The 27,971-nt window shown below is 39.1% G+C and overlaps 1 protein-coding gene across 6 annotated transcripts in view; it reads left to right on the top strand.

Annotated features, from left to right (window-relative positions):
* Positions 1 to 27,971, top strand: part of LRRC63 (leucine rich repeat containing 63) — a 42,492-nt gene that overhangs the window by 12,810 nt on the left and 1,711 nt on the right. For 3 of the 6 annotated variants that reach the window (XM_053215653.1, XM_053215642.1, XM_027064856.2), the window contains exons 3-10: positions 3,503 to 4,192; positions 4,736 to 4,804; positions 7,227 to 7,387; positions 16,813 to 16,911; positions 17,571 to 17,669; positions 17,962 to 18,098; positions 21,090 to 21,173; positions 23,877 to 24,116. In XM_053215653.1, coding sequence (XP_053071628.1) covers positions 3,503 to 4,192; positions 4,736 to 4,804; positions 7,227 to 7,387; positions 16,813 to 16,911; positions 17,571 to 17,669; positions 17,962 to 18,098; positions 21,090 to 21,173; positions 23,877 to 24,116 — 1,579 coding nt within the window. The remainder of the gene's footprint in view (positions 1 to 3,502; positions 4,193 to 4,735; positions 4,805 to 7,226; positions 7,388 to 16,812; positions 16,912 to 17,570; positions 17,670 to 17,961; positions 18,099 to 21,089; positions 21,174 to 23,876; positions 24,117 to 27,971) is intronic. The other 3 variants (XM_027064857.2, XM_015068914.3, XM_027064858.2) reach the window with 3 other exon arrangements.

The raw sequence follows: 27,971 nt of genomic DNA, 5'->3' as shown, positions 1-27,971 counted from the left end.
TAAAGGACAAATAGATCAATGGATGAAAACAGAGAGCCAAGAAATAGATATACACAAATATAGGCAACGGATCTTTGACAAAAGAACAAAGAACAAAGGTATAGTCTTTTCAGTGAATGGTCCTGGAACAAATTAACTAGGTACCAACACGCAAAAAAAAAAAAAAAAAAAAAAAGTATCTAGACCAGACCTTATACCTTTCACAAAAATAAACACAAAATAAGCATAGACCTAAATGTACAAATGCAAAACACTAAAACGTCTAGAATATAACACAGGAGAAAGTCTAGGTGACCATGGATTTGGCAATGACTTTTTAGATATGACACCAAAGGAACAGTCCATGAAATTGAAGATTTATCAGGTTTATATTTCCATCTGTTTCTTTTGGAACATTCCTTTATGCATTAAATAGAAATAAAACAATACAATAATAAAAACGAACAACCCATGAAAGAAAAAATTGGTAAGTTGAACTTCATTAAAATTAAAAACTTCTACTCTGTGAAAGACATTGTTAAAAGAATAAGAAGACAAGCCACACACTGGCAGAAAATATTTACAAAACACATATCTGATAAAGGACTTTCTATCCCAAATCAATGATCTCTTAAATAAGAAAAGAACCTAATTAAAAGGTGGTCTAGGGGCACCTGGGTGGCTCAGTCTGTTGAGTGACTCTTGATCTCAGCTCAGGTCATGATCCTGGGTTCTTGGGATGGAGCCCCACTGAGTGTGAAGCCTGCTTGGGATTCTATCTTTCTTCCTCTGCCCCTCTCCCCTGCTTGTGTGCACACATACACTCTCTCTCTAAAATAATAATAATAATAAATAATAACAATAATAATAATAATAAAAGTGAGCTAAATATCTGAAATGTCACTTCACTGAAGATATCCAGAAAGCAAATAAGCATAGGAAAAAATGCTTAACACTAAATGTTAAAAAAATTTTTTTTTTTTAAAAAGGAGGGGGGCGCCTGGGTGGCTCGGTCGGTTGAGTGTCCAACTAAGGCTCAGGTCATGATCTCGCAGTTCTTGGGTTCGAGCCCTGGGTCAGGCTCTGTGATGACAGCTCAGAGCCTGGAGTCTGCTTCAGATTCTGTGTCTCCCTCTCTCTCTGCCCTTAACCCGCTAGTGTTCTGTCTCTCTCTGTCTCTCAAAAATGAATAAAAATGTTTAAAAAAAGTTTTTTAAGAAAAAATGCTTAACGCCGAAAAAAGAAAGAAATTTAAGAAAAAAAGATAAAAAATGCTTAATATTTGCATTTGTCATTAGAGACTGCAAATTAAACCAACAATGAAATACCACTGCATACCTCTTAGAATAGTTAAAATACACAACACTGACACCACCAAATTCTGGAGAAGAGCAAAACAAACCCCTCTTTTTTATTCAAGGCTACATACTGCATGATTCCAACCACTGTAGTATTTTGGAAAAGGCAAAACAATAACACGATAAAAACTAAAAAATCAGGGGTTGCCAGAAATTTGTTCAGAGAGAGAAGTGTTGAACAGGTGAAGCACAGGGGAATTTTAAGGTGGTAAAATTATTGTTTATGATACTGTAATAGCAGATGCATGGCATTACACATTTGTCCAAATCTATGGAAATGGACAACACAGAGAATGAACCCTAATGTCAAGTATGGACTTGAATTAATTGTATGTCAACATTGGTTCATCAATTGTAATAAATGTACTCACCAATCAGGATGTTAATAATAGATAAAATTGTAGGGGGGAATATATAGGAATTGTATTCTTGCTCAAGTATTTTCATATCTAAAATTGTTCTAAAAAGAAAGACTATTAATGAAAAGGTACAGACTAAATAAAGTGAAACAACGAACAGAACAGAGAGGAGAAGACATCAAACTGAGGGTCAGTTACTTCACACTCCAGAAGGATAAATATGGTGAGACTGTGGTGGTTGGAAGGAGTTCTGGAGTTTGTTGAGGATTTTGCTTGCGTTATTATGTTTTGTTTTAATATGGGAGAGAGAGAAAAAAGTTGAATGATGGTGTGACCATTTTTCTTGAATGAGCTAGTTTTTATTAGTTCCATACAAGCAGGAAGCAAACGTTCTTATTCTCCCACTAGTGCCCTTCAAACTCACCCGGGACACACAGCTTTCCTCCAAGGCTTTTCTAGTCAACTTCACCTCTTAGCCTTGTTTCCTTTTCAGATATTAAACGAATATTTCAATCTGAATCATTACTTTTATCTGGCCTGCCCCTTCCCCCAGCTCAGACTAGGTCTGCAAATTTTTAGACACGCCAGAGGAGACAGGGTCGTGACAAGGTCTTCCACCTGGTTCTTTACTTCTTTCCCCCAACTTACGGTTTCTGCTCCTCCATAAGTGGGGCTAGGGATGGAGAAGAGTTAAGGAGAGTTAAAAACTAGGCGTCAGTCTCTGTACCCCCTGAAATGCCAGGAGATACAGGTCAAGGAGTTTCAAGGATTCTCTTGCCTTGCTCCAATTGGAACCCAGGACTGGGTGGGCTGATCCCTTTTTGCTACTCTGTAAGTATTAGTGGGGGAGGTGAGTAGAGGAATGATATGTTATTTTCTCCTCCTGGCATACATTCCTGCTCTCTAAATGGTTCTCTGAGAATTCTGGTCACATTGAGGTTGGGGAAAAATCATCCTCTTCCACCCACCACAAGGAGGGGAAGATTGAGGAAACACATAGCACTCCAATAACTCTATCCAGGAGAATTCCTCTCTCTGAACTGAGGTCAGACTCCAGCCATCTCTCATGCATAGACAGCAGATGGATGAGACCTGGATTTGTTTTGGCATCTCTTTGCAAGCCTTGCCTTAAAGAATCTATTACCTTTTCTTTAGAAGGTAGAAGTCTTCATCATTTAGTACTCAACTGAGACAATGGAAAAGAGTCATTTGACATTCTGTCCCATAGGAAAGAGAAAGTATATTTGGTGTGGTGAGGTACCGAAGAACCATTGTATGTTTTCTGGACCTAGGAGAGAAAAGAACATTTACCTTTTAACCTAACTGAACTTGTAGTATTTTGTACCCAGCATCAGGATGTTATCGTTTCAAAAGACACATTGGTCTGACATTTGGCGTTGAAAAGAATTGTGAGTCTTTGCTCAAGGAAGTTTCAATGAGGAAGAGATAACGAGAAATGATAAATAACAAAACTTCATCCAAATAATTTTTACCCATTTTATTTCCAGTTTTAGTAGCAACTGGTCAAAAAATTACCTTTATACCCTTTCTTCTATCAATTCTGTTCTTCCAAGAGTCTCTCCCTACCCTTTCTAAATCTAATACAATTTAGTCTTTTCTCGTTTCCATTTGATTACTCAAACTTTACCCCAGTCAGTTAAACAAAAGTCCTCATAGCTGAGCAGGTATATGCAGAAATTTTTAGAAGGTGAAAGAGGGGTGAGTATGAACTTTAAGACATTAAATTTTGTCCCTGTTACCTTGATAAATATAAACTAATTGTGCCTTTTTTTTTTTCTGGTTTAGCCAAGACTGGTAAAGCTAAGCCAAAACGTGTGACCTTCACTCCAGAAGAAACCACTTCAACTGAAAGAAAGAAAACTAGTTTTCCTGATGTTTCAAGAGATCGATCACAAACCCCTATCAGTATCCAAAATCTCTCTCTTGATCATCATGTACAAGAAAGAGTGATGACTATTTCAATACCAAGAAAACATTTTAACAGGGTCTATTGGCACATTCCAGACACTGCTACTGGTTGCATATTTTTTCCAAGCTGTCATTTAGCCTCAAGTCGAGTTTTTGGGAAAGAAACAAGCCAAACGGGAACTTCAAGAAAATCAAAACGAGAAGTGTCAAAAAGAAAAAATATTTATGTTGATAACATGTTCAAAGACATTCTGATTCTCTCCTCAGAGTTCTCCAGACCTGCAAGTGCACCTTCCCCAGTTATTACTCCCAAACCCAAGGAAGTTCTCTCTGAGTATCCACCTTTATCAAAGAAGAAAACCTTTATTTTTAAGCAGGCTCTGATAGATTTAAGTGAAACAGGGCCAAGCCCTCTACCAAGAAGTGTGCCTGTTAAAACAGAAAGACAGTGGTCTGAACGTTTAAAGCAAAACACTGCGGTGGTACTAACTATTAGTAATTTTCCAGGTCCCATCGCCCTACCAACACCAATTTTGCCAAGAAAACCTCGAAGACAGTCTTTGTTAGGTAAATCCATGTTCAAAATGATACATGTTCAAAATGGGCATTTGGATTATTTGCATTTTTTCCTATCACAAATAATGCATGCTTTGTAATAACGGGGTCAAGTGGACCAAAGGGGAGAGAAGGCACGTGAGCAAAGGCTGCTTTCCCCTTGGGTTTGCAGGTTGGGATGGCGGGATCACTTTCTGCCTATGCATACGTTCAATATACGATCCAGAAAGAGGTAACAGAAGTTTTGACCTTGAGGGTCTGCCAAGGTCAAACTGGGTGCTCTGCCCAGATGGCGGTAGTGGGAACCAGATGAGGAAGCCCAAAGGATCAGAAAAGTCAACATAAAAGAGGAGTGGGAATGAACAGTCATCCAGAAGGCGATCAAGATGAACTCTAGAAGCAGAATGCCAGTGTGGACGGAGCCCTTCACGGGCACGGTTCCATGGACAATCCAAATTCATTAAAAGATGAACAATTATAATGAAATCATAACACCCTGAACATGAGTGTTCACAAGTATCCAAAAAGTGGTTTCATTTTTTTTCTTTTTTCCAGAAACTCAAGTAACAGAATCCGACAATGTGGAAAGCACGTCGAGGCAAAGCGTGTCAAACCTGACGGAAGGTAAACGCTAGGCGTATTTCATTCTTTAAAAAAACTGTACATAAGTTTATCTCTCTACAGAAGTATTCATGATTTTGTGTTGGTGTATGTGGGTGGGGTTCACACATATGTCTCACCTCATTTTCAGCTCTTTAAGCCATTTGCTCAGCAACTATGTTTGACGTATTGACTATAAGTCAAAGTTTGTACTGATGCTGGGAACATAAAAGCTGGAGCATTCTTAATCTGGGTAGGTGAAATAAACATGCAACAATGAAAGGTAACTACTTTCCATGTGCCAGGCACTGTTCTAAGTGCTTTAACTTTAGTTACCTAGAAAAAACAAATGAAAAATCATCTTTTTTTTCTCATGTTTATTTTTGAGAGAGAGGGAGAGAGAGACACAAAGCGTGAGCAGGGGAGGGGTGGAGAGAGAGAGAGACATACAGAATCTGAAACACGCTCCAGGCTCTGAGCTGTCAGCACAGAGCCGACACGGTGCTTGAACTCATGAACCGTGAGATCATGACCTGAGCCGAAGTCGGATGCTTAACCGACAGAGCCCCCCAGGAGTCCCCATATCTGCTGATTTCTAAGCTGTGCATGTGCAGGACAATACTCTAAGAAACACAGCAAAAAACATCAGCAGAGAAGCTATGAGAAGTGAGCATGCATGGGAGACAGTTATTGAAGTTAAAGCTCTGCCAAGATGCAGGGGCCTTGTAAACACATGGGGCTTTTAGTTGAAGACCCAGAGGACCCATGCCTTAGAAATAAGGATGATGTTTTAGAAAAAAGTACAAAACTAAAATAGATTATCCCTAGCCAAGCTCAAAACCAGTCCCTAATGAATCAAAGTGATACTTTTTCCACTTTTCTTTCAAACAAAGAAAATTTAACACTTGTTGGAGAGACACGGCGTTATCCGGACCCTTTAAAATTTTCATCCACAATATCCAGCATTAAATTAAAAAATCACAAGTCATCCTATAAAAACAGGATAAAATGTCTGAAGATCTGTAGAAAGATAAAAGGCAATAGAAACAGACATAGAATCAGATACCAAAGTTTTCAAAGAGGGATTTTAAAAATAATTGTGATGACTGAGTTTAAGAAAGGAAAGAATGAGTTAGAGAATTTTACCAGAGAACTAGAAGTTTTGTTTTTAAAAATAGGAGTCAAATAAAATTCTAGAGCAGAAAAAATAACCAAGGAATGATTCAATTAATGATTAAACACAGAAGGCTCCAACGATAGGACTTTCTCTTTTTCCCAGGTCATCAGCCGAAACAAATCATGCTGCCATTTCTGATTTGTTGACTTTGTCCCACTCTGGCGGTCCCCTCTTTGAAAGGTTCCAGAGCCTTCAGGGATCCATCAGGGCATTTCTATTTTTTTCTCCACCTGAATTCCCATTTCCATTCCAAAACCAATGCTTGGGCCTAGTCCATGGGGATGGGTGGGCTGGGAGCAGCACACAGACCTAGGTCTTAACTCGCTCTCCTTTCCTTCTTGATCCACTCTCTCTCCCAAGACAACGACTCTCTCTATCGTATCATACATCTCTCTTGATGCTTCAGTTACCTTTCACATCTATTGACCTGAGATGGGCACACAGGGCCTATTTTGGCAGCTAGAAACTGAACATTGCTTTCTTTGGTCTAGGATGCGTGATTTCCTTTCACTGAAGCCATGGCCTAAGGCTTTCCGAGATTGTAAAATATGTTGCTGCAAATAATACAGCAAGAATGGCCGTGAATGTAAAATATATGTTCCGAGGTCACAAAATATTTTCCTGCTGCATTTGGGTTTATACTTGAATAGGCCGTTTCTGAAGGTGAAACCCACAAGGGTCATGAGGAAGTAAATTTAGATGCTCTCTGTTTGACTAACTTCTAAGTTGTTTGGATTTTTTTTTTCTTTTCTTGTGTGGGGTCTCCAAACGGAGACAAGAAAGCCGAATTATATAAGGCCCTTGAAACAAAGCGAGGGTGTCCCTTGCGAGGTGATCTCTATCTGACTTACGATTATGTGATGTCCTTTACTAGTTTTGTGAAGCAAGAAGTTGCTTATGTAATTCGTAGTAAAAGTTTTGAAAATATTTGTACACATAACACAAAAAGACTGAGATTGATAGAATCTAAGTTATCTGGAGAGAAATCTATGAGCATATGGTTTTCCTTTGGAAAGACAAAGGTGCCAACTAATATTTGAAACACAGACACACATGCACACACACACACACACACACACACCAAAGCCCAGTTTAGCAAATAGAACCAGCTGGGACTAGGTTGGTAAAGGCTCAGAGCACTCTCTCCCAGAGGATGTACACAGCTAACCTACTTACCATGATTCACTGTGGCCGTAATATAAATACCTCTTAACTTTCATTCTAAGTGCTAACGCATTTAGGTCTCATTTTTTTCTCCTGTTTATTTAGGTATCGTTAACATTAAACCTATAAAAAGAGAGGAATCACATGTGATACGGGGTGAAGGTTTTAAGACTATTAATGCAACACGATATGAAACAATAATAGCCATGACCAACCTAGCCATAATTAACTGTCAAATACATGGAAGAAATGCACTTAATCTTAAGGTATGCTACATCTTTTTAATGGCAATTTCTTTTTAAATCAGCAATTATTCTTGCTCTAGGTTTCTTAACTTTGGTTAGTTTCCACGGTATTGAAGGGAGCCTTCCTGTTACAATAGAGATTTTCCAGGAACGCATGCAAATTTAGCTCTAAACCTATGTCCTAGTTTGCCTTCATTCCAGTTTTGTAAAATGTTAAAAGCCAAAGAAATTATAGTGTATTTTCATTATCTGGCGTGAGTAAAAAAAAGTAAGGTTCGGAATTATCATATTTTGAAGTTATGGGCAATCTTTGGCCCTTGTGCCACATCTAGCAACAGGCTAAATTTTCACTGAACACAAGCCTGGTGTGATGAACAGCGATAATAATAGTTGCCATTTATTAAGGACCCACTCTGTGCAAAGCAAATGTTACTCTTAAAGCTTACAATTCAGCCAAATAGGTATTATAATCTGCGGTTTACAGTTAGGAGCACTGAAGCCCAATGAAAATAACTCGTGAAAGACCAGCCAGCCAGCAAGCAGCAGAGCCTTAGGTTTGAAGTCAGAGCTCTTTGACCTCAAGATCTAGGTTTCATTTAAAAATGTATTTTGAAATAAGTTCAAACTCATAAAAAACTTGCAAAAATAGGAAAAGCGACAAGAGAGTTTCTTGGGGAAGGTAGGGCATTCAAAAAGGCCTATGGATACTGGGGAATTTAGAAAGCTATGTGCATGGCCAGGGCAGGACGCATTCTAGAGAAGATCCCATGCAATCACTACCTTTTAATGGCCTGGCTAAGCATTGAAAGGGTGCCCTTGCGTAGAGCCAATCTGAAAAGACTGGAAGAAATATTATTCTCTCTCTACTCCTGTCCTGTTGTACAAGGAAATCTCTGTCAAAACACTAACTGAACACTAGCCAACAGAGCAGAGATTTCAAACACAACACATGAAAAATTATAGACTTCACGAAAACAATTAAGAAAAATCACTAAACCAACAGCTACAGCCCACAGCAAGTAAAATTAAAAAAAAAAAACATGAAAAGGGGGAGTAATATGATTTTTAGAGTTACCACATTATAATATGCAACTGTTCAGTTTTCAACAAAAAATATGGAATATGTGAAGAAACAAGAAATGTGGCCAGTCAGAGCAGAAATTAATAGAAACTGTTTCTGAGGAAGCACAGACATTTGACTTACTTGGGGGGGGGGGAACCTTTAAATCAACTGTCTTAAGTATTCTGAAGTAGCTAAAAACAAAACAAACAAACAAAAAACAGAAGAATGATATGTGAGCAGAGATTTATCAATAAAGAGATAGAAATTACAAAGAAGAACCAAAAAGTAGTTATGGAACTGAAAAATACAATAAAAAGAAACCTTACTGGAAGCTTTGAATTGTAGGTTTGAGCAGGCACAAGAAAGAATCAGAGAACTGGAAGATAGGTCAATTGAAATAATCAAATATGATGAACAGAAAGAAGAAGAAGAGGAAGAAGAAAGAGAAGGAGGAGAAAGAAGAAAGAAAAATGAACAGAGGCTAAGGGACCAGTCAGACACCACCAAGTGTACCAAGTAATGGAAATCCTAGAAAAAGAAGAGAAAGAAATGGGCAGAAAGAACATTTGAAGACATAATGGCCAAAACCTCCCCAAATTGATTAAAGGTACAAATCTGTAGATCTCAGAAGCTTGACAAATTCCAAAAGGATAAACACAGACAGTTTCACATTGAAACACATTGTAATCCGTCAAAAGCTAGAGAAAATCTTGAGAACAGCAAGGGAGGAATGATTTGTCATGCATAAGGGATGCTCAAACTTAATAGCCAATTTGTCATCAGAAACCATGGAAGTCAGAAAGGAATGGGATGACATTTTTAAAGTGAAGAAAGAAAAGCAATCTCTCAACCAAGAATCCTATATCCAGCAAAACTATCTTTCAAAAACCAGATGACAAATTAAGATGTTCCAAGATAAACAAAAGCTGAGGGAGTTTGTTATTAGTACACCTGTCCTATATGAAATGCCGAAGAGAATTCTTTAGTCTGCAACGAAAAGTTATTAGACAGGAACTCAAAACCTTAAAAAGAAATAAAATCTGGTAAAGGTAACTACATAGGTACATATAAAACCCAGCATTGTTCTATTTTTGATTTTCAACACTTCTTTTTATATCCTATGTTATTTAAAAGACAAATGCATAAAACAGTAATTATCAATATATGTTAATGGACACACAATGTAGAAAGATGTCATTTTTGATGACACAACAAGGACAGGGGTAGATGTGTATAGGAACAAAGATTTTTTTGTGCTATTGAAGTTAACGTGGTATCAGTCCAAACTAGATTGTTATAAATTTAAGATGTCAACTATAATCTCCATGGTAACAACTATTAAGAAACTGTCTTAAAAATATACCACAAAAGAGAACAAGACAAGAATCAATATGGCAGATTGCAAAATAATTAAACACCAGTGAGGCAGTAATCAAATAACAACAATAAAAAACATTCTGGAAAAGGCAAAACTATGGAGATAGTAAAACTATCAGTGGTTGCCAGGGATGTTGGAGGAGGGAGGGAAGGTTGAATAGGAGGAGTACAAGGGATTTTCAGGGCTGTAAAATTATTTTATATGATACTGTGCTAATGGATTCATTTTGTTATACATTTGTCACGACACACAGACTATTCAACAAGAGGTTTGAACTCTAATGTAAATTACGGACTTGGGTTGATAATGATGTGTGCAATGTTGGTCCATTGATTATAACAAATACATCATACTGGTGTGTGAAACGTTGATGTTGGGGAAGACCAGGTGAATGTGTGTGGAAAGGTTATGTGGAGAAGAAAAATCTCAAATCAACAACCTAACTCTACACCTTGAAGAACCTGAACAAAAGAGAAAACTACACCCTAAACTAGCAGCAAGAAGGAAGTAAGAAAGATTACAACAGAAATTAATGAAATAGTAGATAGAAAAGCAGTAGAGAGATGGGGCGCCTGGGTGGCTCAGTTGGTTGAACGTCCAACTTCAGCTCAGGTCCTGATCTCATGGTTTGTGGGTTCGAGCCCCACATCAGGCTCTGTGCTGACAGCTCAGAGCGTGCAGCCTGCTTCAGATTCCATCTCGGGCTCTCTCTGCCCCTCTCCCACTTGTGCTCTGTCTTTCTGTCTCTAAAATAAATAATCATTAAAAAGAAAAGAAAAGCAGTAGAGAGAATCAACAAAAAATATAGTTCTTTAAAAAGATCAATAAAATCAACAAATCTTTAGCTAAATGAAGAAAAAAGAAAATACAAATAACTAAAACCAAAAATGAAAATGGAGACATTACTACTGACTTTACAGAAATAAAAGAGATTATAATAGAATACTACGAACAACTGTATGCCAACAAATTAAATATCTTAGATGAAAGGAAACATTTTTTAGAAAAACACAAATTACCAAAACTGACTCAACAACAAATAGAAATCTAAGTAAACCTATACTGAGTAAAGAGATTGAGTAAATAATCAAAACCTCCCAACAAAGAAATGTGCAGGACCAGATGGCTTCATGGATGAATTCTGCTAAACGTTTAAAGAAAAATGAATACCTATACCTCTCAAACTCTTCCAGAAAATGAAAGAGGAAAGAACACCTCTAATAGTATTCTGAACCCAGTTCCACCATGGTGGGGGGGAGCAGTTGCCCCACACCACTACGCAATTCTCAGATACCAGCTGGGTGTCCTACAATTCAACTCAATTCTCACACTACCTAGAGATAACACCAGATTCCACAGGTAAAGTGCTCACTCCCACAAGATTGCCATTCAACTCAGGATGCCAATCACATGCCCCGGCTGTCACCTACACCTCTAACCAATTGGCTACAAATTAGAGGTTCCCACGACCCTCTCCTTGGGTTCAATTAATTTGCTAGAGTGGCTCACAGAACTCAGGAATCCCATTTACTTGCTAGATAACTGGTTTATTACAAAGGATATTAAATGATATGAATCAACAGTCAGATAAAGAGATACACAGGGCTAAGTACGGAAAAAGTATATGGAACTTCCATATCCTCTCCAGGCACCACTCTCCCCAAATCTCCATGTATTTACCAACCAGGATGCTCTCCAAACCCTGTCATTTTGGTTTTCCGGAGGTTTTATTACATAGGCATAATTGATTAAACCATTGACCTTTGGTGATTGAACTCAATCTTCCTCCCCTCTTCCCTCTCTGGAGGAGGGCAGTTGATGAGGCCAAAAATGCCAACCCTCTAATCACATGGTTGGTTCCCCTGGCAACCAGCCTCCATCCTTCAGGGCTTTCCACAAGCCGCCTCATTAACAGAAACCCAGTTGTAGAAAGGGGCTTGTCATGAATAACAAGACACCCATTTCATCTTTATGGCTCTGATGTGGTTTCAGGAATGGAGGACAAGGAATTAAATATAACAGAAGATGTTCCCATTGCTCTTATGACTCTAGAAATTTCAAAGATGTGGGAAGCTGTGAGCCAGGAACTTTGGAATGAAGACCAAATACACATATGAGAGATATATTTTGGTCATCTGAGTGAACAAATATATATTCTTTTAAACTAGAATATCATAATCTCTAACATATTCTATGCTGTCAATATAACCCAGATACCAAGGGAACAAAAGACACCACAAGAAAACCACAGACCAACACCCCTTATGAATATAGATAAAAATCCTCAGCAGAGCACCTGGCTGGCTCAGTCACTTAAGTGTCCAACTCTTGATTTCGGCTCAGGTCATGATCTCGTGGTTCTTGAGATCAAGCCTTGTCGGGCTACTCACGGACAGCACAGAGCCTGCTTGAGATTCTCTCTCTCCCTCTCTCTCTCTCTGCCCCTCTCCCGCAAAATACTAGCAAAGTATTCTCCTGGGTAAAATACTAGCAAAGTGATTAAAAAAAAATTAAAAGGATTATACATAATAACCAAGTGACATTTATTCTTGAAATAAAAAGGTGATTCAACATAAGAAAATCAATCAATATACATTCTTGCATAAGGGGAGAAAATACATAATCATCTCAATTGATGCAGAAAAGGCATTTGACAAAACGTGGTTCTTTAAAAAGAGGAATAAAATTTCTAAATCCATAATATGATTGGTTAAGGAAAAAGGAAAGAAAATTCTAAATATCAAAATCAAAATAGAAAAGGGGAAATCACCGCATGTCTCACAGACTTTAAAATAGAAAATAATAAAACACTACGAACATTTTCCCAGTGAGTGCCACGGCTATGATGAAATGGAAAACTTCACTGGAAAACACAACTTGCTGAAACAGGTGTAATAAGAAATAGAACACCAGTACAGTTTCGTATCTGTAAAAAAATCTAATTAAAATTTTAATTAAGAGCCTTCACACAAAGAAAGTTCCAGGCCCATACATAGGATGTCCCCAGTGAGTCTACCAAACATGTAAGAGAGATACAACCTGTTTACACCACCTTATTTTATGATGCCTGTATAACTCTTATACCAAAGCCACACAAGGACATTGTAAGAAAGAAAAATTATGGGCCACTGTTTTTCATAAATGTATGTGCAAAATTTCTCAAGAAAATATTAGGAATTCAAATCCTGCAATGTGAAAAGTTTTAAAACGAAGGACAATGTATCATGACTAAATGAAGCTTTTGCAAGAAACTCAAAGTTGTCTTGATATCTGAAAATCAGTGTTATTCTCAACAATATCATCTCAATAGATGCAAAAACTTGACAACATTCAACACCCACTGAGGATGAAGGAAAACAAATATACCTCTAAGTAAACTGGAGTTGAAAGAAACCTTTCATAATTGTAAAGATCGTTCTAGCTGGTGCCGGGGCTGCCCTGGTGGGGTGGCTGGAGCTGAGGTGGGTATGGGCCCGGTGGGGGGAGGGAGGACGCCGGGGGGGGGGGGCGGTGTCTCAGGGTTCTCTGTGCAGAGGACATATTGGCAGGACAGCTGAAGCTTAAGTGTGTGCAAGTCAGGTCGTCCTGGGACGCTCTGCACAGGGTCACCCTTGTGGGGTGGCTGGAGCCGATACAGGGTGCAAGCTGGGGGTTCCCTGGGGTGGTTTTCACGGGAGAGGCCCTGGTGGGATGCTGGGGCCAAAGCAGGCATGAGCCAGAAAGTCCCAAAGCCCTCTGCACTAGGGGTGCCCTGACAAGCCATCTGGAGCTGACGTGGGGGCAGGCCTGGATTATTCTGGAGAGCTTTGCCCCCTTGTCACCTTGGCTTGATGGCTGAATCTGTAGCACTGACTGGGAGTGTCCCGGTGTGTACCATCCTGGGGCCATCTTGGAGGGGTGACTAGAGCTGGTGTGGGCTAGGGAACGGGGGCTCGCTGAGACAGCACAGCGGCTATGGTGCCCAGACTCTGCTTCTTCCTGCACTGTCAAGGCAGCCGGGAAATGTTAAACGTGGTGCTCACCAGCCCCTCCGACCCAGAAAGAGTTCCAGCAGCCCCCCTCCATTTGGCAGCGTTCTAGGGCTAAATCTTTTCTATTCTAGCTGCTCCTTTAAACCGCGGCTTTTTCTCTGTGTCCTCGGGAGCCTGGGGCTGGTGTGAGCTAGGGGCCTGGGGCCACCAGCGGGGCCTGCTCCCCTCTGCGCTATGGAGGTGGAGGGGGAGCATCAACCATGGCGCTTACCAGCTCCACAAACCCAGAGAGAGTTCCAGAGCTCCAGCAGCTCTCCCTCGGTTTGCCAGGGTCCTCGTGCTGGTTCCTTTTTGTTCCAGTTGCTCGCTTAAACCCAGGCTTTTCCTCTGTGCCTCAGAGCAGATGAATCTGCTCCTGGTCCCTCAGTACTATCCCACTGCAGTGCGTGGAGGGCTCGGGTTGCCTTCCTCACGGTATTTCCGTCTCCTTTGACGTTCTCTACATGGTCTCTCTATCTTTTGTTGTGCAGAAACTGTTCAGTCAGCCCTCGGTTCTTCTTCAGGAGGAATTGCTCTCTGAGTAGGTGTATGTAGATTGGGTGTGTGCATGGAGGAGGTGAGTTCAGGGACTTTCTACACTGCCACCTTGGACCAGAAGCTTCAAAAGCTCTTTATTTTAATCTGAGCTTCAATCTTATAGAGCTTTCCTGTTAACCTTTTCTCCTAAGGCTGTAGCCTTTCGGCCCTTTCATACCAAGTCGGAGGTCCCCCTCGTCTTTGGTAAGCCCTGAATTCCAGTTTTTATCTTTCTAGCCCTAATTAGGCTGGCTATGATTCTATTCAGCCTCTTGACCACAGCTTTTGATGAAGCAAATGACTTCGGGAGAAAAGTAGTGTTGAGCGTTGTGTTTACCTCCCTGAGATTCTCTCCTCTCTGGAAGTTTGGTTTATGAAATCCTAGCTACCCTTGGTAATTCCCCAAGCCTTTATTGTGTTGTGTTTGTTTACCCTGTCGGTTTCAGTGGGAAGGTTGTTTTGAAATAAGATTGTCAACCATTAGAAGTAAAAATATCAGATTATCTGGTTTTGAAGTGAATTACTTTGTTTTTTTTTAAATCTTATTTTTAAAATTTTTTTTATAGTTTATTTATTTTTGAGAGGGACAGAGACAGCATGAGTGGGGGAGGGACAGAGAAAGAGGGAGAGAGAGAGAATATCAAGCAGGCTCTGCACTGTCAGCACAGAGCCGGATATGGGGCTCAAACTCATGAACTGTGAGATTTGGACCTGAGCCCAGATGAAGAGCCAGACACTTCACCAACTGAGCCACTCAGGTGTCCCCGGAGCAAATTACTTTATAATTTTTTTTTTTTTTTTTAGTTTTTATTTATGTTTGAGACAGAGAGAGACAGAGCATGAACGGGGGAGGGGAAGAGAGAGAGGGAGACACAGAATTGGAAGCAGGCTCCAGGCTCTGAGCCATCAGCCCAGAGCCCGACGCGGGGCTCGAACTCACCGACCGCGAGATCGTGACCTGAGCTGAAGTCAGACGCTTAACCGACTGAGCCACCCAGGCGCCCCTGGAGTGAATTACTTTAAATGAGAGGTTGGCAAGCTTTTTCTGTAAAGGGCTGGATAGTAAAACGTTAGGCTTTGAGGGTTGCATGGTCTCTGTCACAAGTATTCAACTCTGTTCGATAGTTCAAAAGCAGCTGTATGCAATGCTTAAACTTATGGGCACGGCTATGTTCCAATAAAACTTTATTTAGAAAAAAACAGTTGGCAAAGTGTGGTTTGCTCATCCTTGCTTCAAATGGGAGAGAGAATGTAGCTTTTAAAGAGTTGGGTGAAGCTAGTCAAGAAAAAAAAATATTTCCACGGCTATAAATATTATTTAAAAAAAATATTTGACTCCAGAGTAGAATCCAGAGTTCTGTGGGGGCGACACAGACGAATCAAACGTCATAATTCCTTATTTATTTCAGGGCCTTATTAAAAGAAGTAGATTTTATATGAACAAAATTTACACAGAACAAGTGCACTGAATAGTATGATACAGACTCAGGGTCTAAGCACTTAAAGGTCGCTAGAGCAGTTCAGGAGATGGGGAAAGGCTCCACATTCTCAGCGCTATGTAGTTCTTCGAGACCCTTCCATGATAACCACAGCAAACAGGTTTGGGAGGTCACTATTTATCACAGGTTGGTTAGGGAAGGCCTTTCTGGTCAGCTGCCTTGTGAGCTGACGGCTGACTATACGCAGGCCACTAATGAAGTGAGAAGACGTTCATGGGAGGAAACGGGGGAAGCACTTTCCAAGGCAGAAGGAAATGTAAAGGTGCTAATTGTTGGCACAGTAAGTGGAGTGATTGGAGACTATGACAGACACGTTTCTACTACATAAGTGTACCCGCCAGTTCGGCAGAGAGGAGTGTCTAATGACAGGAAAAAAAGAACGCCTCCTTTTTGTCTATATACACGTTTACCAATAGTAATACTTTAATACAAGGTCGGTCTCAGGGCGCCCGGGGTGGCTCAGTCAGTTAAGCGTCCGACACTTGATTTTGGCAGGTCGTGGTCTCACAGTTGTGAGATCAAGCCCCTCCATGGGCCCTGTGCTGGGAATGGAGCCTGCTTGAGCTTCTCTCGCTTTCTCTCTCTGCCCCTCCCCAGCTCGTGCTTTCTCGGTAAAAAAATAAAAACGTAAACAAACAAACAAGTAAAATCTCAGTTCTGAAACCAGCACTTTCAACTTCAAGATTCTTTAGCCGTGAACCTTTTCATTCTTATACGCTACCTGGCGTAGCCTGATGCACTATGGCGACGTCTCCCTTCTCTACGAGCTGAGTAATGGAGTCCCTTGGTTCAGTCAGGTGACCATTAGTGAGTCTACGATCCTTAAGAAACAAATGTTTCCACTCTCCTGGAGCATTAAAGATATAGGGAGGCAGCAGGCGTGTCTTAGTCAGTTCCGGCTGCTTTGACAAAATGCCACAGACTGAACAACTTCAACAACGAATGTTCATTTCTCACAGTTCCGGCAGCTGGGAAGTCCAGCATTGAGGGGTCAGCTGACTCGCTTCCTGGTTCGAGGTCTCTTGCTCACAGCAGACTTCTTCCTGTATCCTCACATGGTAGAAAGAGAGAGCTCTGGTCCCCTCCTGTTCTTCTAAGGGCACTAACCCCATTATAAGGGCTCCACCCTTAAGACCTCGTGGAACCCTAATTACCTCACACAGGCCTCATCTCTACATGGCATCACACTGAGGGTTGGGGCTTTCACGTGTGAATATGGCGGGAACACAAACATTTAGTTCATAACGGGACATAGTTTTCTTCATTCCGAGTTGGCATATTTCAGTAAGAAATTTTAGCTGTTAGATTAACAGCGAGACTAGAGAGAAATAGAAGTAGAAACATGACAAAATAAGCTAAAAGACATCATTGAATGTAAAATATTTTTACTAACTTTTCAGCATGTAGTGGACACTCAAGCAATGTTTGCTTGTTATTAATGAAAATAATTCCTGTCACACATGTAACACTATACTTCTTACACACATGAATACTTAGCGGTGTTTCTATTTCGTTTCTATCCTTCACATAATTAAGAAATTATTATTATGACAGACTAACATACATGAATGGAAGGTGAATAGAAGCTCGTTTGTGTGTTGTGAAAAACACCATCACTCAGATTATGTGCTCGTTGTTTTGCTTGTTTTACTTCAGTATAAAATACTTTTGTGCCTTGTTAATGATTCACCTCTAATCTCTTGTCATTTTCTTTTAGGGTTTTTTTATTATGACTTGTCCAGACTTAACACCGTTGGCTTCCCAATTGATATATCTTAACTTATCCTTCAATGAGATCAGTTATTTTCCCACAGAAGTGAGTCCATTTTTATCATTGGTGTATATTGCAATAATTTCTTTTAATTTTAATTTTGATTTTGATATTACTGTCTTTTCAAGAATAATGTCTTATTAATAATAATTATAACCAAAAAATCGCCACTTATGATACCCCGGAAAAGAGTGAAAAAAGAGATAAATAATACAGCCAGTTAATGTTCTTTTGCTGATTCTACCATGGTAGTTCAAAGGGCTTACAAAATGTAACAAACAGAGACTTGTACACTTTATCATGCCACTCATATTTGTTTCTCTTTTCTGTTCCTCAGATATTTTGTCTTAAAAATTTACAACTACTATTCCTGAGAAATAATCCTATCAAAGAAATCCCTTCTGAAATCCAACAGCTTAAGTTCCTTAGAGTTTTCAGCATCGCCTTTAATTTGATCACTACCCTTCCAGCTGGGTAAGGTCGGTAGCCTGAGATTATAAACACAGAAAAGAATTTACTATTTAGAAAGCGATCAATTTCCCGTTTGAAAGCAGCTGGCAACTTTTTAGCCATCGAATAATTCGCATTCTGTTCTGATTCACTGATTTGCTTCTTGTTATTGTGTTAAAAGGAATTTTACCAGCTACATAGATGTCAACTCTTACGGAGGCTAGAGCGTTCATCTACAGATCCATTATCTGAGTATAGATTAAAAGAATACATATCATATAAAGAGGCTCAAGTGAGAAATTTGCACCTATCCCTCGACAGCCTTTTTGGAAAGGACACTGTATGTGGCATTAGGAAATCTAGACTTTTAACTTCAAAATTGATAATGACCTGTTTTGTCTGGAGAAAGTCACTTAAGCTTCCTGGTCTCAATTTCCTAATCTGTAAACTAAGAAATTAGCTAGTATAATACCGAAGATTCTGTAATAGGAATGTTGATATTTGGGTATGAGAGAGATGGGTTTCCTCACCCCTCCCCCTCCCCCACATATGGACAGGGAATTATTTAACCCCTAATGAAAATTTTAAACCAAAACTGTAACCAAATGCAAAACAAGATACTTCTTCAAGTTAGAGTTTAACAAATTGAACGTGGGTAAAGGGCAAAGGGACAGGGGCTCTTAAATAGTTGAACAACATTTTGTAAAGATTCTCACAGTAATTAAGGAACCGCATCAAAATTCATTTATAAGCTTGTTCACCTAGCATTGTTTGTAACTAACAATCTGACAAATTCTATATTCATAAACTGTATCACTATTCAGTCATTTAAAAGAACAAAAAGCATATAGAAGTTATACCATTTCTGTATAAAAATGTGTATATATGCATCATACATTACACATATATAAAAACATAAACACTAAGAAAGTAAGAATACTGCCCTGTGTATATTTTATTTCTGTTTAAATCATCTATATTTTTTAACAGTAACATAAATTGTATTTTCTCTGCCTTGATACTAGAAGCAGCTATTTCTCTAGGGAAACCCTGTTTCTTTTTTATTGAAAGATGGTGTTTAAAAACTGAGATCTGAGTGCTGGATGTCCCATTGCTATGGTGATGACATTGCTTCTAGACAGTCCCGGTGAACAGAGCTAAGTAATATATGTGTGTACACTAATCTGTGTGTACATATATACATATATATATACACACACACAACCCTGCATATGTATACACACACACATATACACATACACACAAACTACATATATATATGTACATATAAAGGCATATATATGTATGTGTATGTACCTATATATGCATCTAAATATAAACTTACATTTGATAATCTATAATTAGAATTCCAAGCTTTAATAACCATAACTGTCATTTAAACAAAACGTAGGGGCGCCTGGGTGGCTCATTCGGTTGGGCGTCTGACTTCGGCTCAGGTCATGGTCTCACCGTTTTGCGTGAGTTTGAGCCCCACGTCAGGCTCTGTGCTCACAGCTCAGAGCCTGGAGCCTGTTTCAGATTCTGTGTCCCCCTCTCTCTCTGCCCCTCTCCCACTCACACTCTGTCTCTCAAAAGTAAATAAACATTAAAAAAAATTTTTAAATAAGCAAAATGCAAAAATTCTTTTTTTTAATGTTAATTTAGAGACAGAGAGAGAGGGAGAGAAAGACGGAGGGGGGCACATGTAGGGGAGGAGCAGACAGAGAGGGAGACACAGAATCTGAGCTGTCAGCACAGAGCCTGATGCGGGGCTCGAACTCACTATCCATGAGATCATGACCTGAGCCCAAGTCCTACCCTTAACTGACTGGGCCACCCAGGCGCCCAGGAATATAAAAATTCCTAAAGCAACTACAACTTGTTCCTAAGTAGAGGGTCAACATTATTCACTATTTAGAGATTAAGCAAATTAGTTTGGACTATTGGTTAACCATTGGTTACAGTCAAAAAGTTTTAAGGAGCTATTTCTCAGTAATACTAGTGTTTCTAAAATAAAGCTGTATATATTTTATTAGATAACAGGTTCTGTATGTGTATTAGGGGAAGATTGACAGCACAGCACAAATTCCCTGAGTCCCAATTTTTTGTTGCTACGATTTTGCGTTGAGCTGCTTAGGGCATCTGTTGTAAAGCAAAAGCAGAGAGGAAAGTCTCGGCTCTGGAGGCACAAAGAACGGGGTTCTCATCCTAGCTATGCCCTTGCCGTTAGGCCCCCTATAGTTAGAGTTATGCCCTTGATCATACAACGTAAAGGTGTCATCAACTCTCTCAGGTTAAGTGTTTGAAGTCTTGTAACCACGGAAAGCCCTTTGATGGGTCTGTTTAGTTTTCTTGTAAAATAAAGATGATAAATCATTTCAAAAACCCAAAAGGTGTCTTCTTTTCCCCAAAGCCTTGAGATAGCATTTGTTCATGAAATACATTTTCATTGTTTGTTTAAGGGGTAATGACATCACCAAAATATCTCCTTTCCTTTTTTTTTTTTTTTTTTTTTGCCTCTTTCTTTCTTGGTTCTTGTCTTCTCCTTCCCAAAGCCTACCTGGAGGGTCCTCACAGCCTCCGAAAAAGAACCGGCTCCACTAACACCCTGATTTCGGACCGCTGGCATCCCGGACTGTGAGAGTGTAAATGTCCCTTGCTCCACGCCACCTGGCTGTGGTCATTTGTTATGTCAGCCCTAGGAAACTAATACAGCAACCAAGGAAATAATATATCCGAGTGTGCTAGAAATTTCTCAGGTGGCTTTTTCTGCGTGGAGCTTTATCCACTCCAAACATTTCAAGGCAGTCTTAAAGGATAAATGGTTTATTTGAGGAACTTGGATTGTAATTACACTGCCTATAATGAAAAGAAGTCCATAAATTATAAGATCTTAGAAAAATACAGTTTCTCTAATACTTTTACCTCTTTACTCAAATATTTAATTCTTCATTCATGCCCAGTAATGACAAACATGTAGTCATTTTTAATTTCATTTTCTTTTTTCTATTTAAGGTTATTTTCTTTGGCCCATCTTGAGGAACTTGATATCTCCTACAATAGTGTTGCTTCTATCCCAAACAAAATCCAGAAACTCAGGTATTTGGGAAGTAGTAAGTACACACAGTCATATGCCCTATAAGGGTATATTTGGTAATGACTGTGTTGGAGAAAATTGAATTCTTTCATATACTGAATGGTCATAAAACATAATATGTGAAAGCATAAAGTTTACAAAAACAGAATTTGAATGATTGCTATTTTTAAGACATAACATTTTAAGACATAACATTTTCAGTGATTGTTTAAAAGCTGTCCTGATGGCTACGTAATAGAATGACGAGAGAACCTTGTTCATTTTTCTGTGTGTGAACCTGTGTTCTTATCAGTCTTAACTTATTTTGGGTAAGGATATACACATACATCGTGTAATCTTAATAATACCAAGCTCTGTTTCTTTCTCACACTGATTTTTAAAAAGTCTCTGAAGTTCATCTATGTCCTTCTAGGTCAGTGCCATCCTATTTTACTTACGACTTTAGAATAATTTTTAACAATTAATAGGGAGACTATTTTTCAATAATACTCTTTTAACTGTTCTCTTTAGGGGGTGTCTGGGTGGCTCTGTCGGTTAAGTGTCTGACTCTTGATTTCAGCTCGCGTCACGATCTTGCGATTCATAGGATTGAGCCCCGAGTTGGGCTCTGCACGTATAGGGCAGAACCTGCTTGGGATTCTTTTCTCCCTCTCTCTCTCTCCCCCTTCCCCCTATTCTCTCTCTCTCTCTCTCTCTCAGGATAAATAAACATTTTTTAAAAAACCTATTCTCTTTATATCATGAGCTTTAAGATCATTTAATATAATTCCAAGCCCCTCCACCCCCAAAAAATATAAACACAAAATTGAAATTTCGATTGGAATTGTCTTGAGTTTACATATAAATTCTGAAGAATTTATATTTCTGATGTTACTAAATCTTTTCATCCTAAAACACAGCATAATGTTTCATTTGTTTAGATTTTGTTTTATGTCCTTTATAAGAATTTATGACCGGGGGCACCTGGTGGCTCAGTCGGTTAAGCATCTGACTTCAGGTTGGGTCATGATCTCACAGTTTGTGGGTTTGAGCCCCACGTCGGGCTCTGTGTTGACCGCTCAGAGCCTGGACCCTGCTTCAGATTCTGTGTCTCCCTCTCTCTGCCCCTCCCCTGCTCTCTCTCAAAAATAAATAAACATTAAAAAATTAAAAAAAAAAATTTATGACTCATTTCACATAAGTCCTTTATCTTTATTACTAACTTCCTCTAAGTATTCTATAATTGTGTTGCTATAATGAATGTAACATTTTCTCTAATTTTTATTTTTAGCTGACTATTGCCAGTACAGAATAGAGAAAAGCTATGTCCTTCTTTACATGAATTTAAAATCAAGTTATATAACTCAATTTATCTTCATTCCGGTTCAGTTTTACTGGATTTTCTTTGGCTTTCTAGGAGGATAGTCTTATCCTCAGTAAAGTGAGATGATTTTGTCTCTGCTTTTCTAATATTTGTACCAATCATTATATCCCATGTAACAATCTTTATATTTTAACAGTATTCAACCTGTTCGCCTTTGTTAGGACTGATATATTTAAATTTTTGCCTTCCATTTTACTTTGTATTTACTATTTATTTACTTCTTCCTTTTCCTATTTGCCTTCTTTCTGTGTGTGTATGTGTGTGTGATTTTTTCAAGATGCTACTTATTCTTTTTTTCTCCCTTATTAATTTTGAAACCCTACTGTACTTTCCCAGTCTATTAATGGCTATCTTTTCCCCCCAAACACACGCAAACATTTTTCTTTACTATTTTAATACTATTTTTAAAAAATGTTCATCTATTTATTTTTGAAAGAGAGAAAGAGAGAGCAAGCAGGGGAGAGGCAAAGAGGGAGACAGAATCCAAGCTCAAACCCACCAACCGTGAGATCATGGCCTGAACCGAAATCAAGAGTCAGATGCTCAACTGGCTGAGCCACCCAGTCGCCCCCATCATGTTTTAGTATTGTCAGGAGTCAGAACTGAAGAGTTTGTGTGGACAAGAAACAAGGCTGCACATGAGCACATGAGACAGACTCCAGAGCTCCCAGCCTCTCGCTTCAAAAGTCGTCATTTCAACCTCTTCACTCCCAGCACGCTTGACAAGTTGGACCAGCCTTTGATTTGTGTTTATGTGACCCTCATAAACAGATACTTTTCTGCCTGTCTCCAGCACTAATTAGAAAGGAGATGAGTGGCTGTAAAACACACCATCAAGACAAGTAGTATAAATGAGAAAATCAGTAAGGTTGGTTCTCTTTGAACAAAGAAATCAGGGCTATCAGAAGCAACGGACACAGTAAAAACCAGGGGGACTCGGGTGATGAAAAGTCCGTGTGCAACATAGCACATGATACATATGATCGTGTTAATTCCACCGTTTTGATGAGGTTTGGATGAAAAAATAGCTACTGGTGTTCAATTGCTCAACAAATATATACCCTTTCGTTGTATCATTATGCTATAGTATTTCTTTTTCCGTAATGACATGTTGCAAAGACCCAAAACATATGCTTTAACTCTTGCTATTCACACAAACGCACTTATTGGCAAAACATACTCTTTCAATTGCTTTTTAATTCTCTGATTCTAAAGAAGTTCTTAAACACTTGTATGTTATTGCTAAGTTTGATGCTAATTTTCCGGAACATTGGGACGGAATTTTATTTCAGTATTATGAGTTGCATAAACACCTTTTAAATTTGGTTTCCTTTATTTACAGATTACTTGAAAATCTGAATGTTAACGGGACCGATCTGACTGCTTTTCCACCTGCGATTTTGAAGCTTAACCTGAAAAAACTCCAGTTTGAGAACACTTTCACGCATCCTACTTTTTGGAAAGAGAATTCTTTAAATAGCCCCCCGTGTCTGACTCATCTTACTTCCTTGTTCTTCTTAAAAAGTAATCTAGACAAATATTACGATGAGATCCCAGTGGAAATTCAAGAGCTGCTAAAATGGTGAGCACATGCTGAAGCCCTTTTAGGAAGAATACACCTTTAAGCCTTTAAAATGGTAGTCAATAGAGGCCAAGTGAGAGTTTTACCGTCAACACACACACACCACACCACACCCTCAGGCATACATAAAATTCTTCGCATTTCTCCTTCTGGCTCTTCAGGCATGTGATGTCGTCTGAATTCAGCCCATTTGCTAAAATCCTCAAGTCACTACTTAATTCCAGTGGGAGTTACACATTGCTGAGGAGTAGCTGGCAATGGTCATAGGTCCTGTGAATTACTAAGGACATAGAAGTGGGTTCTTCCAAAAAAGGCTTCTTTAGTCCCAGGCACACTATGCAGGGAAATGCTTTATACTCTAGCTTCCTAGAGACCAGACGTATTTTGAGCAACTTCTCCTCAGTGATCCGTGGCCAGTGTGAGAATCATTGCCTAATCTCCGGATTTTTAAACCCCATCCACTGGCGGTCCACTCAGTTTATCTCTTATTTCCTTCAGATGGTATAAATCTGTTGTTACGCTCATCAGTGCATATAGTACTGATTTAACAAACATTTGTTGTATGCCTAAGTAAAATTTCCCAGGAGTAGATAAACTACCAATATAGACTCCATAAAAGGCAGGAAGCCTAAACAGACTAGTAATCATCAAAGAAATTGAAGAAGGTGATTCTAAACTACCAGTAAAAAGGGACCAGGACCCAAAGTTTTCCATTTTAATGCATCGAGATGTCAGTGTTCATGAGATTTGAATGCACATGAAAAATTAAGAAATACCTCAAAAGATACAAAGTTTTATAAAGAAATAAAACCAAACTAGTGAGTGGTAACAGATGTGGTACAAAAAGATTTGAATTCACCACAAAGTAGGGAAGCTGAACCTGACATTCCTCAAATCTGTACCCAAGAGTGGGCTACGTGTCCCTGGGCAGTAAATACCTTTTTTCTAGCTAACCAAGCGTTTTTGAGAGAAACATCCTCAATTTAGACTTTGAAGACTCCGAAAAAATTAAGTTAAATTGAACATTATCTCACAGTTGAAAGAAATGTCCAAATACGTGTGGAAATGAGCCATCAAGAGTTAAAGTCAGCAAAATCAGTCAACAGGTACAAGCCTCCAAGGATCCAAGATATTAGAACTTTACAGAATATGAAATACCTATTTTCAGTGTTTAAAGTAATAAAATATATTAATTTTAAAAATGGTTAAGAAATAAAAGACCATCGAATATGAGTGGGCACATATGAAAAATAAATTTTATTTTCATTTATTAAAAAAATTTTTTTAATGTTTATTTTTGAGAGAGAGAGAGAGAGACAGAGTGTGAGTGGGCAAGGGGTAGAGAGAGAGAGAGGGAGACACAGAATCCGAAGCAGGCTCCAGGCTCTGAGCTGTCAACACAGCGCCCAACGTGGGGCTCAAACCCATGAACAGAACCGTGAGATCATGACCTGAGCCGAAGTCGACTGCTCAACTGACTGAGCCACCCAGGGGCCCCTATTTATTTATTTTTTAATGTTTATTTATTTTTGGGAGAGAGAGAGTCAGAGTGTGAGCAGGAGAGGGGCAGAGAGAGAGGGAGACACAGAATCTGAAGCAGGCTCCAGGCTCTGAGCCGTCAGCACAGAGCCCAATGCAAGGCTTGAACTCACGACCCATGAGATCATGACCTGAGCTGAAGTCGGATGCTTAACTGGCTGAGCCACCCAGGCGCCCCTGAAAAAGAAATTTTAAATGAAATGAAATTCTAGAAACTAAAAGTGTAACAGTTGAAATTAACTTGGTGCATGGGTTAAATAGACAACTATACAGACACGCAGAGGGATCTGAAGAGATTATTGTGTCTATGCAGACAGGAGGTAAAGAGATATTAATACGTACCCTAACACAGACGTAGAGTCCCAGAGAATTCTGTGTATTTTCAGAAGTAATGAAAGATGTGACCTCAGACGCTGAAAGCTCTATACGAGGGCAGTAACACACCTTATAGACACCAAAGACGAAGGCAAAGACTCAAAATCAGCGAGGGGGGTAAAAGGCACTTAGAATAAGAAGTCAACTGCTAGCAACAGCGGGACAATGACCGAAAACACGCTACTTTGCCCAGCACAACGAACTTGCAAGAACAAGGGAGAAAGAATGTCATTTCAGAGAAAATAAAGCAGAGAATTGACTTCCTCTAGATTTTCACTAAAGAAATTTGCAAAGCGTGTGCATCAGGAGGAAAATGACTCCAGAAGCAAGCTCTGAGATGTAAGGAGGAATGGAGGGAAAGAGATTGGAGATGTGTGGATAAACAAACATGGTCTCTAGAATCCATGAAATAATAACAACAATGTCTATGGTGTGGTGTTGAAGAGAAGCTATAACTATAACCAGATATCAAAAACAATTAGAGATGTAATATTTAAGTGATACTTTTTGTAAAGAAACGTAATGTACCTAGGAATATATCAAGTGAAATATGTACAAAGCATTTACAGCGAGAAAACATCAAATGACAGAAAAATAAAGAAGTTTGAATCAAATGACAAAGATACATATTCAGGTATAATAAGATCCAACACCAAAAATACATCCGTTCTCCCCAAAAAGAATGATATGTTCAATGTAGTTCTGGTCAAAACTCCAACAGAATCTCCGAGAAACTTGATAAGCTGAGTATAAAATGTGTATGGAAAAGCAGAGACTGCAAAATAGCCAAGACAAGCCTGAAAAAGAAGACTAACATTAAGGGCCTCGTTGGTTTATATCTGGTCAGATATGAACAATTATTATAAAGTCAGAGAGAGTAATACAGCTGGTGTTACGTGCAACGAAAGATAAATTAACCAATGGAAGAGAATACATAGTCCAATTACGTCCTCGTGCGTGTGCAAAAGCTTGATGTCGGGCAAAATAGCACTGTGGATCAGTAGGGAAAGGAGAGATTTTTCAATAAGTGATACTGAGATATTTGGTCACTTACCAGGGGAAAAAAATGTATCATTAGATTCCTGCTATGTGTATGTCACTATCCTATGCAAAATCAGTTCCAGTTGGATTAATAATGTAAATGCGAAAAACAAAACTTCAAAGCCTTCGCAAGCAAGTATAGGAGACTAATATGTATAACTTCACGATAGGAAAACATGCCTTGAGCAAAACAAAAAATATAAACAGTAAAGCCAAGTTTCATAAATTTGACAAAAGTGTAATCTGTCCATGTAACATGACACCTATAAAACTAAGAGGCAAGTCATCAAGAAGATATTGCAATGCATACAGCTGTTGAAACATATATGTATGTCTCCCACAAATCCGTAAGAAAAGATATAACCAATAAAAAGTGTATAAGTGATAGGAATATGCAATTCAGGGGTGATGATACATTGATAGCTGATAAACATGAAGAATGTTAAATCTTATTGGTAATCAAGGAACTGTGATATCACATAGCAACAATAGGTTTTTTATGGACCCGTTTAATCAAAATGAAGGAGGTTGACACTAAATGTTGGCTTTGGATGCCGCAAACTGCATTATCATGTACCATTCGTGGCACTGTAAGTTGGTCAAAGCTTTGTGGAAGGCATTTTGACAGTATCCTGCTTACCCCTTGAAAGAGAAATTTAAGGGGCGCCTGGGTGGCGCAGTCGGTTAAGTGTCCGACTTCAGCCAGGTCACGATCTCGCGGTCTGGGAGTTTGAGCCCCGCGTCAGGCTCTGGGCTGATGGCTCAGAGCCTGGAGCCTGTTTCCGATTCTGTGTCTCCCTCTCTCTCTGCCCCTCCCCCGTTCATGCTCTGTCTCTCTCTGTCCCAAAAATAAATAAACATTGAAAAAAAAAATTTAAAAAAAAAAAAGAAAGAGAAATT

Source organism: Acinonyx jubatus, chromosome A1, assembly GCF_027475565.1.
Source record: "Acinonyx jubatus isolate Ajub_Pintada_27869175 chromosome A1, VMU_Ajub_asm_v1.0, whole genome shotgun sequence".
Taxonomy (NCBI): domain Eukaryota; kingdom Metazoa; phylum Chordata; class Mammalia; order Carnivora; family Felidae; genus Acinonyx; species Acinonyx jubatus.
This window is presented reverse-complemented; position numbering and strand designations above follow the sequence as displayed.